This window comes from Crocuta crocuta, unplaced genomic scaffold (genome assembly GCF_008692635.1).
Source record: "Crocuta crocuta isolate KB4526 unplaced genomic scaffold, BGI_CrCroc_1.0 scaffold95, whole genome shotgun sequence".
In the NCBI taxonomy this organism is placed as follows: domain Eukaryota; kingdom Metazoa; phylum Chordata; class Mammalia; order Carnivora; family Hyaenidae; genus Crocuta; species Crocuta crocuta.
Window position 1 is genome coordinate 14,198,823 of NW_027530971.1, and position 18,910 is coordinate 14,217,732.

Consider the following 18,910-nt stretch of genomic DNA (forward strand, 5'->3'; position numbering starts at 1 on the left):
GTGCTGAAGCAACAACCAGAGAAGGGGTCTCTACTGGATCAGGGAACTGATTATCAAGATGAAAGTAGGTTGCTACTCCACAGTAGTGGAATGAGGGCTGTATCTAGAATTCAAGGCATTCCCTGGGAGCCTCTTAAACTACTTTATCCGACAGTCCTTGTTAAGAGAAAACTGTGGCAATCCAATGAAGACCCACTAAAGACTCAGATTCTACAAGGAGAAGCTTTATGTCATCTCCCTGGTAAAGAACCCTGTTCAGCTGAGCTTCCAGCAGAAGGTAAGGAATGTGGAATGGGTGGCAAAAGAAAGGAGTGATCAATATGAACTTGACCTTGGAATCAGATACAGAAATGAGAACTGCAGCAGACATGTATATTTTTCTTATATTTATATTATAAACATAAGTATACATTATCATATGAATATACCTTTTTATATGTTAACCAATTATTTTCCCTTTTTCCTTCTCTTACTACATTTCTTTTTTTCTAAATGAGGAGCATTGGTTATTCTTTTCTTTACAATTTAGATCAGAGTTCACCAAACAATGAAGAGCCACATATAGTCCTGAGGGAGAGGACCTCACATCATCCTGGATTCTGGGACATGATGAGGGAAACTATGTCAGGTGGTAGTTTGTGTTTTACCCCTTTGGGTGTGATAACTTATTTATACAAAAGTTGGTTGAGTTTTGCAAGGTAGAAACATGAAGTCATTTTATGGGAGTTGGGAGGAGGAAGATGGGAGCTTTGTAGCAACATGGATGGACCATGGTAGCCATTTGTCTTTTTACTCTCAGATTTCTATTTCATTTTCCCCACACTTCCACTCAGTGTGGCAGGGATCTGCATTTCCCAGACTCCATTGCATCCTACTACTGGATGGCACTGGCCAGCGGAAACACAGGCAGACAGGATAGTAGAAGGAGAAAAGTCTCTGTATTTCTTTCTTGTCTCTGTCTGTCTCTATCTCCTTTGGGTGACATCCTTAGCAGTGACTAGGACTCCTCTTTTTTTGTCTCCACTCATGCCAGGCAGCTCATGCTGGGTTCTGGCTCTTTGTGGACATTCTACAATTTTTCCTTCAGCCTTAGGAGTCCTATTGCCTTCATTAAAATAAAAAATAGGGGCACCTGGGTGGCTCAGCCAGTTAAACGCCCAACTTCTGCTCAGGTCATGGTCTCACAGTTTGTGAGTTCAAGCCCCACGTCGGGCTCTGTGCTGACAGCTCGGAGCCTGGAGCCTGCTTTGGATTTTGTGTTTCCCTCTCTCTCTGCTCCTCCCCCACTCACATTCTGTCTCTCTCTCTCTCTCCAAAATAAACAAACACTAAAAAAAATTAAAAAATAAAAATTATGGGTTGCTTCACTCTCCCTTGTGTGACCCTCAGCTCTGTTATGACCTCTTTTGTATGTCCAGTTCCCTGTGTTAAATCTCCACTGTTTAAAATACCGAGGATAGTAGTATCTGTTTTCCGAACTGGATCCTTACTAGTGATAAAATCTTTGTGTGTGCCTGTATGTGTGCATGTGTATGATATAAATCAATTTGTATAAAGTATAAGTGTGGCTGTGTGTGTATTCATGTGTGTGGCTGTGTGTGTGTGTGTGTGTGTGTAGGTATGGGTACTCATGTGGTGGGTATATAAATGCATATAAATGGAATATTGAGGGATAAATTTTCAAAGGGAGAGTAAAGGAGGGAACTTCAATTTTCTCTGTATCTTTTAAATTTTCTTTTAGTTTTTATAACAAAACAATTTTGTAGTTTTAAAATGTATAGCTCTTTTTGAATGACTCAGTTTCCAAAGTAATGATCCATCCATCTGATGGCAGCTTTAAATCTTTAAAATTTTGCATAGACAGGATATTATTATAGTTGCAAGTGACTTCTTATCCACACCTCTAGACAATCCCCTTTCTTTTTTATTTTTATGTTATTTTATTTATTTTTTAAATTTAATTTTATTTGAAAGAGAGATGGAGAAGAGGCAGAGGGAGGGAGGGGGGAGAGGGAGAGAGAGAGAGAGAGAGAGAGAGAGAATCTTAAGTAGGATCCATGCTCAGCACAGAGCTTGATGTGAGCCTTGGAATCATGACCTGAGCTGAAATCAAGAGTTGGACTGACTGAGCCACCCAGGCGCCCTGACAGTCCCTTTTCTTAAGCAGTATGAGAAATGTGTGTCTACATAGATCAATGAAAATATTTCAGATTTCATTTTCTTGTGACAGATTCTATTTTGTTCAATGTAATCCAACAAATAATATTTCCTCAACATTGACACAGGATATGAAATCACTGTGTCTCCATCTAATGTCAATACATTCATTTTGCCACTGCTAGAGTCCATCTTATACAATTCAAAATAAATATGAGAAGTATGAGTATGCCATGTTGGTGGTCTTGCCATGTTGCTAGTGATTTTTTTAGTGCTAAAATTTATCAAGTGCTAATTTCCCAAGGAATAAGACAAAAATGATGCTCTTATTTTCAGAAATCTGAAGTGCTATAAAACTACAATTTAACTCTAAGATTTTTATAATCCTTTTTAGCCCAAGAGAGTTTGATATTATGAATATTAATAATACCTGTTCTAGTAGAATCCCAGCAATATTCAGGTGATAAAAGCTTAGCAGGTTTATGGAGAAAAAAATACTTATTTAAGTGGCTTTCATCATGCCATACTGCTTCAATGCTGTTTTTCTTGTCATTCATGATTCCTTTTAAGCACTCCCTGGCAATATTGAGAACTTGGGTAGGAGTGCCACCAAATACAGCAGCATGGTAATAAAAATCTCCCATGCCAAGAGGTATATATGCTTCTGATAACTCACTTCTTTCATATGGCACATTTATCAGATCTGCCTTGTACCAGTAAGCATGTAACTGAGCTACTGACTCCCCTAGAGTCTCCACGCCATATTTCCTTATGAAGACTTGATCTACGTCCATGCAGAAGAGAAAGTCGACTTCATGTTGGATATGATCTACAACATGTTCACTAATAGTCTTCATGCGCATCATGCTGACATCTTGCCATCTCTTCTCTCGCTTAATTTCAAACACTTTGATTGTACGGAGGGGACTCAACTGTATCCAAGGCATCCTGGAGAAGTCGTCTATCAGGACATAAATTATGACTTTATGGCCAACCATAAAAAACGTATCTGCAGATAATATAAATTCCTTCAAATAGTGGTCAATGTATCTGTGAAGTAAACAAGAAATGATTAAGTTCTTTGTCTTCCATTGCAGTGGAACGCATACTACTTAAGTTACACTGGCCGTAGTTTGTCCAGAAATGCTAGTAGGCAAACTAAATATTAGATGCACTTCTTGAGTTATATTTAAGTAGTGTAAAAGAAAGTGAAATTATCTGCCTTTCCTCTCTCTAATGGGGTTCTGTGGATCATGAGAAAAGAGGACTTCTTCACGAGGGAGAATGAAATATGGTAAGATCAGTAAATGGCACAGAGCCCTGTTGCCAGAGTCTTAAGGGTTATCAGAGAAGAAGGAACTTGTGTTGGGGATTGTAGGCAAGAAGGTCTTGGGTCCTTGCACGAGCAGTGATTGATGTGTGTGGATTGCTTTATGAGGAGGAATTTATGAGGAGTCAGTGATGCAGAAAAGGTCAGAGGCAGCATGGTCAGTACCCGTACTAACTGCACTGTCTTATTTTGCCTTGTGGCCTTCAGTATGGTGCCAAGCTTGCTGGATTAGAAAACAAAACTTTCTCATTTCCGGTCTCTCCAGCCAGTGAAAGATCCTCTGAGTAACAAATGGCCTCAGTAAATTCAATCATACATGCCTCTGCTTCAAATAATATTTATATAATCATTAAAAATAAGTTCTAGATATTGATCTAAGTCTTAAGAAACATAGCAGATGGAGTTGGGAGAAAACTTTCTAGTTTGGAATATCTGAGTTATGGTAATTTAATAATTAAAGCAAGATAAATTATGAAAAATACCTCTTAAAATATTCTACTGAGTTGGAAGCTAGCAACTCAGATACAAAGAAATACAATTCATCCACATTTTTTTAATGGTTGGTGCTTCTTGTGCCATGTTTCAGAAATCATGGTCTCCTCACAGTAGTGAACATATGCTCCTATATTTTCTTCTAGTTGCCTTATTGTTTTAACTTTCACAGTTAAGTCAGGTATCCATTTGAATTAATTTTTGTGTATGGTACAATATAGGGCTGTTTTGTATTGGTCTCAGCCTTTGATAGTAATTCTATTGGCCAAGAATGCCTGGGACTCATGTGGGCCCCTGCTACTTGTGGTGAGACCCCCCCCACGGACATTTCCCCTACCAGCCAATGTTGTGGCTGGACCAGCCCACACTTACAAGATGCTCCTCAGCAACAACCATCAGAAAACTTTGAGAAAATGAGGTTTCTTACAAGTCCTGGAGGGTACAAAGTAAGCACAGGGCCACAGAGTGAGGTCTTAGGTAAGGAGAAAGAAGGGGCTAGGCCTTGGGGGTTCTGCTTTTATTAGGCTGGGGGATGGGGTGCCAAGGCTTTCACAACTCCACTCATTATTGCAGAATTTGAAACCTAAGAGCAGAAATGAAAGTGCAGGAAGGAAAATATGGGGTCCCTCAAGTGGTCAGTTACATAGGTTACCCAGGCCTTTCTAAAAGGGGAATTTCACAGGAGGGCCAACCTGGCTCTTTACCTAGTTGTTTAGCTGGTGACCAATCAGGTCACAGCCCGCAACATGTTTATTTGAGTTGGATGTCTTTGAAGTGGGTGCCTCAGTAATCAAAAGTTTAATGTCAGGTATTTACAAGAAAAAAAGATTATCATCAGGCACTTTCACTACAATGGCAAACTTATTTTTTTTTTCAAGTTTTTGTATTTTGGAATGACATTAGATTTATGGAATAGGTGCAAATGTATTATACAGAGTTCCCATATACACTTTATGCATCTTCCCCTAATGTTAGTATCTTATATAACCATAGTACATTTGTCAAAACTAGGAAATTATCAGTGGTTAAATACTATAACTTAACCACAGATTTTATTTTTATTTCACCAGTTTTGCCCCTAATGGCCTTCTAGTTTTCAAGATCCAATCCAGAATACACATTGCATTTAGTCATTATGTCTCACTAAGCTCTTCCAGTCTGTCTCCATTTCTCTCCTTGTCATTCATGATCCTGACCATTTTGAAGAGTACTGATCAGGTATTTTGTAGAATGGCCCTCAGTTTGGGTTTTCCTGATGTTTTCTTAGGTAAAGTTAATTTCAGTATGGTCACATTATCAACCTCTTCCTTTATGATTAGTATTTTCTGTATCTTGATGAAGAAATCCTTTTCTGTCTTGATTTCATGAAGATATACTGCGGTTTGCCCTTTAAGTTTGAGTCTTTAAACTACCTGAGAATTATGTTTGTATATGCTTGTGTATGGTATGCCACAGAGAGGTGCAATTGTGGTTTTTCCATGCTGACGTCAACTTTCTCCAGCATCATTTATGAAAGTCTTGCTCTACATATCCACAAAGTCATGGCCACGGTCTTTCACACTTGCATGGGCATTTCTGCTTAATTATATTGGCTTCTTTGTTCATCCCTGGATGATTGTGAATTTTATTGTTTTTTTTCAAAGAACCAGCTTTTTGATTCTTTGATTTTACTCTATGGCTTTTCTGTTTTTAGTTTCATGGATTTCTGTTCTCATCTTTACTATTTCTTTACTTCTGTTGACTTTGGCTTTATTCTGTTCCATTTTTTCTAGATTCTTGAGGCATGATAATTGATAATCTCCTATTTTCTATAATGAAAAGCTTGAATGTAAAGGATATTTGGCAGTACCTACCCTCCTACGGCAAACACAGTCAACCCCACGGTAATTTTATGCTTTGCATAATAGTGTTCCAATATTTCTTCATTGAAAGTGCCATGCCACACAACTGGAGCTGACCAGTTGGTGGTGGTCAGGTTCATGGATTGACTGTAAGAAAGACAAGAATTATTAACAAGATACCTTTTAATAAAACTGTAGTAGATGTCACTAATGTATAAAGCCTCTGCGGCATTTCTTTATGCCTAACTCAAAGCCTTGATGGTTATGATAAACTAGAGAAACAGCTTGCCAGAAATGGCCAGATCATTACAAAAGTACATGTACAGATTCATTATACTGTGATTCCAAGATCTTTGAGGACACAGTTACAATGTCACCCAAAGTCTAAAATATCAGTATCTCTTATATTTTGGACAAAATCTCCTGGTCTTGGGCTTTTTGACTGTAATTATTTTCAGAGACCATATTTTGAAAAATGATCTTCCTAGGTTCATAATCTAAAATGCTACCAGTGCTAATATTACTGCATACTGTCAGAATCAACTTTGTTAGAACTCTGGAAGGTAGCCAAAAATTTAGAGCAATCAAACAAAAGTTAAAAAAAAAAAAAAGACTCAACATAATAGAAGGAAAACTGTGGTATTTTAACTTAGTCTTGCACCAACTTGCTCCCAGTATGGCAGTGGTGTTGAAAACAGCAAACCATGTTCTCAGTTTGAGTATCTGCTTTGGGATGGAGAAGAGTGGATCTAATTCCAAAGGAAATATGGTTCTCCATTTTGACCTGAGAGTTCCCCAAAGGATTGGACTCTTAGTGCTTCCTTTTGTTTCACTTAACTCAGAACTCTCTCAAAATGGAAAAGTGGCTAAGTAGAGGGAAATTCTTGAAACCATTTTAAAAAGGAACAAGCCCCTGCCACCCGAAGCAAGAAATTACAGTTGGAATAAACACTAGATATGCTGAAAGTCTTGGAGGAAAAAAAATTGGAAGAGAGTTCTTTGAAAAGTAAAGGCTTTGGACAAGATCCCTTGTATAATGAGGAATTAAGAAATCCATGCACATGTTCAGGGCAGGTTACATGCTCAGAAAAGATCCCTGAAGATCCTAAACTTTCACCTCTGGCTGATATTTAGACTCAGTGCAAGCAGGAAGTGAAGGCTAAGGCAGAGTTGTAAACAGACCGGCTGTATTGAAGGAGGGCCCAAACACAGAGCCAATCTTCAAAGACTGTAAGAGGGTTCTTTTTCACCCCTTCCCTTCCCTTCCCTTCCCTTCTGTTTCCTCTCCTTCCCTTCTTCCTCTTCTTCCTCCTCCTTCCCCTCCCCCTCCTCCTCTTCCTCCTCCAATAACCCTCCAATCACCACCATCACCACCATGGCTCCAGGTATTTAAGGATATCTCTAACAAACCACTAGCTGATGACAAGCTAAAGGAACAGGGATCTCTCAGACCCAACAAGACAAAGAATACAGTCTTTAAAAATAGTCTGGAAAAGTCGCCAAACGGACAAATAACTACAATCCACAGCAAGCAAGAACAACAAACTCTGAGGAGGCAAAAGAATCTGAATTCCAAAGTGACCACATTATAATATCCAAAATGCCTAGTTTTCAACTAAAAATTATGAGGCATGCAAGGAAACAAGAATGTATGGTCCATTGACAGGGGAAAAGAATTAACAAAAACTGTTCCTGGAGAAGCCCAGACATTGGGCTTACTAGAACAAGACTTTAAATCAACTATTTTAAATAAGCTGAAAGAGCCAAAGAAAACCATGGAAAAAGAACTAAAGGAAATCAGGAGAACAAAGGCTTAACAAACAGAGAATGTGAATAAAGAGATAGAAATTATAAAAAGGAACCAAATAGAAATTCTGGAGCTGAGAAGTATGATAGTTGAAATTAAAAAACAAAACAAAACAAAACTTGCCATAGGATTTCAATCACAGACTTGAGTAGACACACATAGAACATTTTAATCAACAACAGAATACATATTCTTCTCAAATACACATGAGATATTTTCCAAGATAGATCATACGTTAGGCCATAATACAAATCTCAGTAAACTTAAAATGGTTGGAAACATACAAACTCTCTTTTCCACTGACAGTGGAATGAAATTATTAACAGAAGGCAATCTGGAAAGTTCACAAATAAATGGAAATTAAAACACTCTTAAACAACCAATGGGTCAAAGATAAAAACCACAAAGGGAATCAGAAAATACATTGAGAGGAATAAAAATGAAAATACAACATACTAAAACTTATGGGATGCAGTGAAAAGCAGTACTCATAAGGAAATGTATAGCAGTAAACATCTGTATTAAACAAGAAGAAAGATACCATATTGATAACCAAAACTTCCACCTTAAGGACCTAGAAAAAAGTAGCAAACTAAACCCTAAACAAGAAGAAGGAAGAAATAATAAGTACTGGAGCAGAGATGGTGAACATAGAGGAAAAGAAAAACATGATAGAATTAATGAAGCCAAAAATTGGTTATTGGAAAATATCAGTAAAATTGGCAAATCTTTAACTTGATTGACCAAAACCAAAAATCCAGAAATGACTCCAATTATTAAAATCAGGAATGGAATTGAGGACATTACTACAGACCTTACAGATAGAAAAAACATTATAAGAGGATGCTATGAGCAACTGTACACAAACTTATTAGATAACATAGATAAAATGGGCAAATTCCTAGAAACACACGGACTACCAAAAAGAAATAGAAAAATTTAATAGACCTGGAACAAGGCAGTAGAATAAATGAAAAGAATTGAATTGGTAATCAAAAATCTCCCAACAAAGAAAAGCCCAGGACCAGATGGCTGGTGAATTCTACCAAATATTTAACATATCAATACCAATCATTCTCAAAGTCTTCCAAAGAAATTGAAGAGGAGAGAGCATTTTCTAACTCATTCTATGTGGTCAGAATTACAAAAGCCAGGAAAAGACACCTCAAGAAAACTGTAGACCAATATCAATTATGAATAAAGATGCAAAAATCCTCAACAATATATTTATAAACTGAATCTGGCAGCATATTAAAATCTGAAGTGAGATTTATTCCAGGAATGCAAGCTGGTTCAACCTACAAATACCAAAAACAAAACAAAGCAAGACAAAACTATACAAATACCAATCAGTGTAAAACATCATATTAATAAAATGGAAGGAAAAACCACATGATCATCTTAGTTGATGCAGAAAAGGCATTCGACAAAATTCCCACAATACTGCATGATAAAAATACCCAACGAATTAGGAATAGAAGGGAAATTCCTCTGCATGATAAAGGGCATCTTATGTAAAACTCACCGTTGACATCATACTTATTTTTGAGAGACTGAAAGCTTTGCCCCTAAAATCAGGAACAAGACAAGGCTGTCTGTTTTATCTACTTCCTTTTAACAATGTACTGGAGGTTTAGGGCAGTTGGGCAAGAAAAGGAAATAAAAGATATCTAAATTGGAAAGGAAGAAGTAAAACTATCTCTACTAACAGAAAATTCTAAGCAATCTACCAAAAAAAAAAAAAAAAAAAAAAACCACAGCCAACTATTAGAACTAGTAATTGTTGCAGGACACAACATCAACATGCAAAAATCATTGATGTTTCCATACACTAGAAATGAACCATCTGAAAATAAAATTAAGAAACATTTTTATTTACAAAGGAACAAAACGAATAAAATATTTAGGAATACACACAACCAAAGGAGGTGCAGGATTGGTACAATGAAAACTACAAAGCATTATTGAAAAAGATTAAAGAAGGCCTAGATAAATGGAGAAACATCCATGTTTATGGATTGGAAACTTAACATTGTTAAGATGGCAAAGTTAAAGTGCCCCAAAGTGAGCTACTGATTCAAGGCAATTCCTACATGGAGTGTGTTGAATAGTAACCCCTCCCCCACCCATTCAAATCCACTTGGAATTTTAGAATGTTGCCTTATTTAGAAATAATGTCTTTTGCAGATGCAATTAATTATGATGAGGTCATTCTGAATTAGATTTGGCTTGTGAATCCAATAACAGGTGTTCTTTTAAGAAGATAAAAGGGCATATAGAGGAGAGATACAGACAAGGCCATGTAAAGCCAAAGGGGGAGACTGGAGCTGAGCTTTCACAAGTCAAAGAATGCCTGGGGCCACCAGAGGCTTCAAGAGGCAGGAAGAATTCTTCTCTCGGGCTTTAAAGGGAACAAACATGGCCTGCTGACACCTTGATTTTGAATTTCTGGGGGTGCCTGGGTGGCTCAGTCGGTTAAGCGACTGACTTGAGCTCAGGTCATGATCTCACAGTTTGTGGGCTCGAGCCCTACGTCGGGCTCTGTGCTGACAGCTCAGAGCCTGGAGCCTACTTTGGATTCTGTGGCTCCCCTTCTCTCTGCCCCTCCCCTGTTCATGCTCTTCTCTCTCTGTTTCTCAATAATAAATAAATGTTAAAAAAAAAAAATTTAAAAAAAGATTTTGGATTTCTGGACATCAGAGTTGTGAAAAAATTAATTTATGTTGTTTCAAGTCACACAGTTTTGGCAATTTGTTACAGCAGCCCTGGGAAGCTAATATACTATCAATTTTCTTACTGCCAATTTAATTAATTAAATGAAATTAAATTTGATTATTTTTGCTGAAAGGCATAAACTGAGCCTAAAATTCATAAGGAGTTGTAAGGGACCCCAAATAGCCGAAACAATCTTGAAAAAGAAAAACAAAATTGGAGGATTCATACTTCCTGATTTCAAAACTTACTGCAAAGATACAATAATCAAAACAGTGTGTTATTGGCATAGGATAGACATATATAGATCAAAGGAATAGAACTGAGTATGTAGAAAACCCATACAACTCTGATCAGTTAATTTTAAATAAAAGGTGCCAAGACCATTCAGTGGGGAAAAATAGTGTTCTCAACAAATTGTGCTGGGACAAATGGATATCCACATTTAAAAAAATGAAGTTGGACTCCCACTGTAAACATTAATTCAAAATGGATCAAAGACTTAAATATAAGAGCAAAAATGATAAAACTCTTAGAAGAAAACTACAGTAAATTTTCATGATTTTGGATTTGGCAATCATTTCTTAGATGTGACACCAAAAGCACAGTCATCAGAAGAAAAAAAATTAGGTAAATTAGACTTCAGCGGAAAAATTTTCTGCATCCAAGGACATTAACAAGAAAGCGGAAAGGAGACCCACAGATAGAAACTGACATTTTACAAAAGTAAATATCCAAGTGGCCAATATTCATGTGAAAAGGTATTCAACCTTGATGGTCATCAAGGAAAAGAATGAAAACAGAATGAGAATTGATGTACTGTTGGAAGAAAAAGATTCTATTGGGGCACCTGGGTGACTCAGCCAGTTAAGTGTCCAACTCTTGGTTTCGGCTCAGGTCATGATCTCTTGGTTTTGTGGGTGTGAACCTCACATCAGGCTCTGTGCTGACAGTGTGGAGCCTGCTTGGGATTTTCTGTCTCCCTCTCTCTCTGCCCCTCCCCAACTCATGCTGTCTCTGTCTCTCTCAAAATACATAAATAAACTTAAAAAAAAAAAGATTCTATTAACTATTTCAGAACTGTTATGGACTGAACGCTGTTTCCCCCAAATTCATATGTTGAAGCCTTAATCCCCACTGTGGCTACTTGGAGACAGGGGCTTCAGAGAGGTAATTAAGGTTAAATGAGGTCATAAGGGCAGGGCCCAAATTCAATAGGACTGGTGTCCTTAAAAAAAGAAGAGATACCATGGATGCTTGCAGATGCTGGTGCACAGAGGAAAGTCCCAGTGAGGACAGGAGAGCCCAGGAGAGAGGCCTCAGGGTAAACCAAACTTTCTACACCTTGACCTTCCACTTCTAGCCTTCAGAAGTGGGAGGAAATAAATTTATATTAAGCCCTCCCAAAAAATGCAGTGGAAACTGAATTTTATCGGTTGCCAATTTGGAATCTGAGTAAATGATTATATGGTTTTCTCCTTTGTTCAATTGTTTATGATGAATCATCATGCTGAGTTACAAGGATATGCCTTACTTGTCTCGTGAGCGGGATCCTGTGCCAGTTATTAACCTAACATCTTTCATGACTAAACCCACCGCACTATAGCAGGCTTTGTTATACTGAGCCAGGACTCTGCAAACCACATCTCTCCCTTACCAGCAGGCACCCTGTTAGGCTCTGCTAACAGAGGGCACTCGAGGAAAATTACAAGCCTGGGGGAAGAAGGAACTTGCTCTTTCCTGTTTCCTGGGGGCTCCTTGCCTGCCTCCCCTGTAAGACTCCACCACCGAGATACAATTCCATCTGGATCCAGATTTCAGCTTTTCCAGCACTGGCAAACCCAGCCTCACTGTGCCCCTCCCTAGAGGTCTGGCTCCTTGTTCCAAGAGGCTTTTCTGGAGCTTGGTGGTACTAGCACCAAGTGAATGTGTCTTAAGCCTACTGAGTTTAAGCTCTCCAAGTTTCTAAGGTTTAATAATTTTGGCCTCTTACTTCTGTTTCTTGGGCCCTAGGGAAAATAGTTACTTCCTGTGGTTGTTGCCTGCATGACACCTTAGAATTCTCTTTTCAGACTTTCCAGGTACCTAGTTAACAACTTCATACTAGTTAACAATTCTTTGTATGAAATTGTTTTTTTTAAATAATCAGTGTGCTTTATGTGTCCTGGTTAGATCTGATAAAAGTTATAATGTCGTAGGAGGATGGGTCATGGGCCATTATCCAATCATGATCTTGGCTAGATGTCTCCTTTCAAAGTTTTAATTCAGACAAGCACTGAAGCCCTGTAGCACCAGGGAGAAAGACAGGTACGTCCAGTAAGGAGAGGCAGGCAGAGAAGCCAGTGGAAAGCTGTTGTATTAAAGTGTGAAGTCCAGATGACCCATCTATCTGTCCCATCTATTTGGCTTTGGTTCCCTCATTGGCGAAATGAGGAGAATCCACCAAATGATCAAACATACACCCTTCACATTTTGACCTGCCATAACATTAGGGCTACTGGGTTTCTGTCATCTCTACTCTCTATTATGGAGGAGGTGAGCCTTAATGTCCATTGGGACACCGCTTATTTTTAAAAATGTAATCAAAGATCCAACTGCTGCCCAAACTGTGTTTGATTTGGAGTTCTTACCTGGGAGAAAACCAGTCTGATAGCTTTAATTCCTTTGATGGACTGTTCACAGACCTAGCAGAAGAAATAATGCAAAGAATCACACTATATCTGGTTGAGCTTGAGATAATTGAATGTCTACCAAATCAAAGGCTTCATGATGATATGATGTAAAATGCAAGATAAGCATGGAGCAATAAGAAGAGCGATGATGAACTTTGATGGTAGTGGCATGGAAAATCATCATTTCTAACCTTGACTTAGTCTCTGTGCTGCCCAGAAGTCTTTGTGTGTTTCTACAGTGCTCATTCTCCTTCTTCTCACTGATAGAGAAATAGCAATATCACATGAACCCTCCCTCAATTTTCTGCCACCTTGCCTCCAAATTTATCTAGAGTATTGATTTTCCTCCTCTATTGTACTGGAAATAGCTCCCTCCTATCTGTCTAAGTTTAGCCTTAAATATTCTGGCTTCTCAGGAGCCCTGATCTGAGAATTATTCTGAGAGATTTTTCCTAGGTTTTCTATTTGATCAATTGACATGCTTGCGGGCATTTTCTTGTGGCTTCAAATTTGTATGTGCAATTAGACTTCTCCCGGGAATTTAAGACTCAGACATCCAACTGTGTTCTCAAGTCTCCTGCTTGAAGTTTGCACAGATACCACAAGATGAAGATGCTCAATGTGAAAGTCATCATGACTTCCCCAAAGTAGGTCCTGTTCAAATGTTGCCTTATCTCACTGGATCCACGTGGATTGGCAAGCCAGAAGTGTGAGAATCATTCTACACTCAGAGCACTCTCTAAATCCCAACTTCAAGTCTGTCTTTAAACCCTGCTGGTTTTACCTCCAAAACATCGCTCACATCCACTCCTTATCTTCATTCTCTTCCACCACATGACTCCAAGTCATGGTCATCTCTTACCCGGGCTACTGCAATCATCTGCTAATTGGTCTTACTGTCTGTACACTTTAACCAAGACTTTGTAGCATGAAAAATGTCAAAGGTATGCAGGCTGAAAGAGAATAGTATAATGAACCTCCATATTCCCATCCCAAATTAACACTGTGATACCCTCTCTGCCTGTCTTTGTCCTGGCCCTTTTCAACCCATTCTCCATATGTCCACTCTGCTTCCTCTATCATGTTTCTGAAGCTCCAGGGCTCCCATGTTATTATTGTTTAACAGCATTCAATGCCTTTCCGTTGGCCTAAGGATCATGTCCACACCCCTTATATGGCCATAACATTCTGCATGATCTGACCCTTCACCCTGTTCCAGCCATGTTTCCTACTTGGCCCCTCAATTAGAATGTTCCAGACTCACTGGCCTTTTTTTTTTTTTAATTTTTTTTTTAATGTTTTATTTATTTCTAGGAGAGAGAGAGAGAGAGAGAGAGACAGCATGAGCAGGGGAGGGTCAGAGAGAGAGGGAGTCACAGACTGAAACAGGCTCCAGGCTCTGAGCTGGCAGTCAGCACAGAGCCCAATGCGGGGCTCGAACCCACAAACCGCGACATCATGACCTAAGTGAAAGTCGGATGCTTAACTGACTAAGCCACCCAGGCACCCCGCTCACTGGCCTTTTTAAGTTTCCTTAAACAAGCCACACTTCAACCAGCTAATTCCCAAACAGCCTTTAGGTCTTATGTGTTTATTTTATTTTCAAGAGAGAGAGAGACAGAGCATGAGCAGGGGAGGGGCACAAAGAGAGAAGGAAACACAGAATCTGAAGCAGGCTCCAGGCTCTGAGCTGTCGGCCCAGAGCCTGATGCAGGGCTCAAACTCACAGACTGTGAGATCATGACCTGAGTTGAAGTCAGACACTTAACTGACTGAGCCACCCAGGTGCCCTATACGTCTTATTTTAAATATCCTCACCTAAGGGAAGTATTCCCTAACCTACTAGGTGAGATTAGATTCCTTTCATTAATAGCTAACACTTATGGAATACTTTCCTAAGTATTATCTAATTTAATCTACCCCTATGATACAGGTACTGTTATTGTTATTGTTATTATCCTCATTTTACTAGACAAGGAAACTGAGGCACAAAGAGTTATTATTCTCTCATCCATAGTCACACACCAGGTGGAAAGACTAACAGTTAGCCAGAGTCCTTACTTCCTCCTTGCCATAAACTCTAATGGCACCTGGGCTAGCATATCTTTGGAGAGTTGATCCTGGGCTGAGTTAACGAGGGGCAGCTGTGGAGCTGAGTCACATGTCATAAGTCCATCTTTGTGCCTGTGTACACTGATAGAAGCACTCAGTGTCCAGGGTGTGATTGAGACAGAGCCTTCTACACAGGTACCCGGCTCATTGACAGCAAAGCATTTGGATACTGAGTATTAGTGTGTTAAGGCTATAGAATCCTGATGCGAAGAAGAGCTAATATTAAGGATGGAATGATTGTCAGATTGTGTTGCATTGTGTACATTTTACCAGAAAATACTTTAATTCATTCTTTCTTCCAGGCTCTGCTGCAGCAGACCTTTCTTGCATATTTCCACCTTTGTCTACAGGTTTTCCTGCTGTTTTCGGGGGTTGAGAGTTACCGCCCCCTGTTAGCCATGGCTCTGGATGGGGGAAACATACCCTCCCCTGAAAGCCATCTTATTATATTATTTTCACTCACAGAGCAGCCCACCCACATGTAGAGTCCTGGTCTTAGAGAGAGTGTTGTACAGCATAGAACCAGCTGAGACAAGGCCCTTGGACACAATAAGCATCAGAAAAGAAGTTTCTTTCACTTCATTAAGAGTTTGGGTCTTACACAATCTGTGGGGAAGTTTTCTTCTCTGCATACATTCTGATGGTATAAAATTATAGGTGGCCTGTGGTTAATACAATCTCCCAAGAATCTTTTAGCTGAAACTTTCTCCTGTGTGATTTTCCAGAGCTTTAAAAGACCTAAGCTTCCTGGAAGCTGAGTCCTGGTTCCTGTAACACGGTTCCCCTAACCACTTCTAAGTCCTCCATTACAGATACCGCTGCGCCAGTCCGCTCTAGTACTCTGACCTTAAAGGAGCATCTCCAACATACGTGTCTAAAATTGCTTTGGTTTACCGTGACTGGAGGAAGCAAAGACTTGCAGGTACTCCACTGCCCTCCAACGGGTTTTATCCTTAAAGAAGAGGTCATAGCATATTTGTAAATAAGACTTACCAGCACCGGTATATCCTCAGTAGTTTCTTTGTGCTTAGGGTAAACAAAAAGCATTACATTACTTTAAACTTACATAAAAAGTTTCCATATTTAAGATGACTGGAGTTATACTCCAGCAATCCGTTCATTTTATTACTTAACCTTACCAAATATTCAGTGAACACATAATATGGACAAAATATTTGTGTCTCCCTTAAATTTGAATGTTGACATTTCTAACCCCCAACATGATGGTATTAGGAAGTAGGGCCTTTGAGACATGATTGGGTTATTAGGTTAAAGCCCTCCATGAATGGAATTAGTGCTTACAAAAGTGATAACAGTGATTATCACTTACAAAAGTGATAACAGAAAATTCCCTTGTCCCTTCTACCACTAAGGACATAGTGAGAAGGTGGCTGTCTATGAAACAGGACAGTAAGTCCACCAGTGCCTTGATCTTGGACCTCTCAGCCTCCAGAACTGTGAGAAATGAATTTCTGGTGTTCATAAGCCATCCAGTGTATGGTATTCTGTTACGGCAGATCAAACGGACTAAGATACAGACCATGTGTCAAATATATTATTGGTTGCAGAGATACAGTAATGAACATGATAAAAAAAAAATCACTACAGTTAAGGACTTCACACACTATGTCTTAAAAAAGAAAACCTAATTCTTTGCATTACAAATGAAAGAAAAACTTAATACCATTGAAACCATGGAGTTTGCTAATTGCCAATGAAATCTTTCTACTTGTGTAAATATGTAGAAGGCAAATACCATACATAGTGCCACAAGTCACCAATATTAGGGATGTTTCTTTAAAAAGATGCTACCTATTTAAAAATGGCAGTTCCGCCAATATTTACTAACTGCCTTAATTACACGGTTACTGTCTTGGTAGCTTAACATTGCTTGTCCTCACACATATGGGCCTACAATTATGTTTAGCTTTGTTTCCATTAGAAACTAAGACCTTTTATGCTGAAGGTTGTGTTTATGTTGACACAGTTAAATGCTGTTGGATATTTTGGGGTATGTTGGATTGATACATTTCGATGCTGATTTTATTCAGGGGGTTAACCTATCATCTTTCTGACATACTAGATCTTTATCAAACCCCAGAGTAAAATATTCATTAATTTTTAAAAATTACCTAAGATGATACTGTCTGTGCAAAGCCCATAGAAACAATAAAAGTAGTAACAGTTGAGTTGTTTTTCTTCTGTATTTCATCCTTTCCTAAGAGGAAAAAGAAACAGATAAAGGTAGATTAAATATAGTGCAATGAATACAGAGTAAGCTGTGTTGAATTATGACTCTCCATGACTTTAACTAGATGACTTAATAGATATTGGCTAGGATTTAAGGCACCTCTGGTCCTTGGATGTCTCTCTATATGAAAATAGAGTTTTAAGCCTGTGGAGACACTTTGCATGGGAGCCAGCTGCCCAAAGCCAGGACATTAGCTGTCTAAGCTGGCCTTGATGCAAGAGATTTTATAACCTTCATTTGTCTTCTCTAGATTACACAGGGATTTTCCTACAGAAAAGAAAAAATACCAATGCCACTTGCCAGCCTAACTCACAGAGGGGGGTGTCAGAGAAAAGAGATAATTGTGAAAATACTTACTTGGACTTTAAAGAGGTATATAGTTATGAAGGAACTTATTTTTAGTGAAATAGCATTATGAAGTTCATCATTCCTAGACAGGTGACAGGACTGATAACAGCATAAAATAATGCTCCTCAAAAGTATTTGAATATAAAATTGATTCCAAACATGGGCTAGAGGCTAACCTATAATGTTTAGATTATTTTCACCTTGACTTGGAATTTTAGCTATCAAGTTTATAAAGCTCCTATGGATGAATTTTGTCTATGTAATATGAAATTGTCTATGCTGTATGAAATTGTGTGCAGAAAAGGAGTTGAATGTGGCTCAATTTGGCTGAAATTAAGGACAAACTCTTACCTTTTGTTTTCCTAAGATCATCCAGTATTTTTACACAGTTTCTTCCTTGGAGACTCAACATTTATGGTACGGTGGTTTGGGAAGACGTGGAAAATCTCAAGTGGGCAGACAGTTTTCAAGCAGGACATTCTGAGACCTTTGAAAAATCATGAATCAGATACCCTGGTACTGGTTCTTTGGCCCTCCCCAGTTTGCCTCCTTATTATTTCATTCTTCTGGGAATGCTGATGTCACCACATTCTCTTTTGATGATGAAAGAATTAGATACTTGTAATCATAATAGTTCATAAGCCAGTAGCTTCTCTTTGTCATTACCAAGGGACTAGATTTTCTCCCATTTAGGAAAAGAAAATAGGATCATTAAAGTTCATTTCTTTCCTTGAGCTTTTTTCAAACCTTCTACTACATTTTACAAAAATTTTTTATGTTTATTTATTATTGAGACAGAGAGAGACAGAGCATGCGATGGGGAGGGGCAGAGAGAGAGGGAGACACAGAATCCGAAGCAGGCTCCAGGCTCTGGGCTGTCAGCACAGAGCTCGACCCGGGGCTGGAACTCTCAGACTGCGAGATCATGACCTGAGCCAAAGTCAGACGCTTAACCGACTGAGCCACCCAGGTGCCCCTATTTTTAATTGAAGTATAATTTACATAAAGTAAAACACATGCAGTTTAAATGTACAGTTTATTGGGGCTTTTCTTACACATGTACATGTATATGTAAAAATCACTTTACTTAGATACAGAATATCTCCATGCCCCCAGTAATTTTTTTCCTGTGCCTCTTTGAGTCACTACTCTCCCCCACACAGGAAACCAGTGTTCTGATTTCTATGA

General features: G+C 38.7%; 1 protein-coding gene across 1 annotated transcript; it reads right to left on the reverse strand.

Annotated features, from left to right (window-relative positions):
• Positions 1-1,922: 1,922 nt before the first annotated feature.
• On the reverse strand, positions 1,923-18,263 carry LOC144236200 (N-acetyllactosaminide alpha-1,3-galactosyltransferase-like). Its single transcript, XM_077769812.1, has 6 exons — positions 18,074-18,263; positions 17,256-17,341; positions 16,117-16,149; positions 12,970-13,023; positions 5,833-5,967; positions 1,923-3,207 (listed from the first exon to the last, which is right to left on the reverse strand). Exons 1-6 carry the CDS (start codon positions 18,092-18,094, stop codon positions 2,514-2,516), a joined length of 1,023 nt encoding a protein of 340 aa, XP_077625938.1. The 5' UTR covers positions 18,095-18,263; the 3' UTR covers positions 1,923-2,513.
• Between the last annotated feature and the right edge of the window lie 647 nt (positions 18,264-18,910).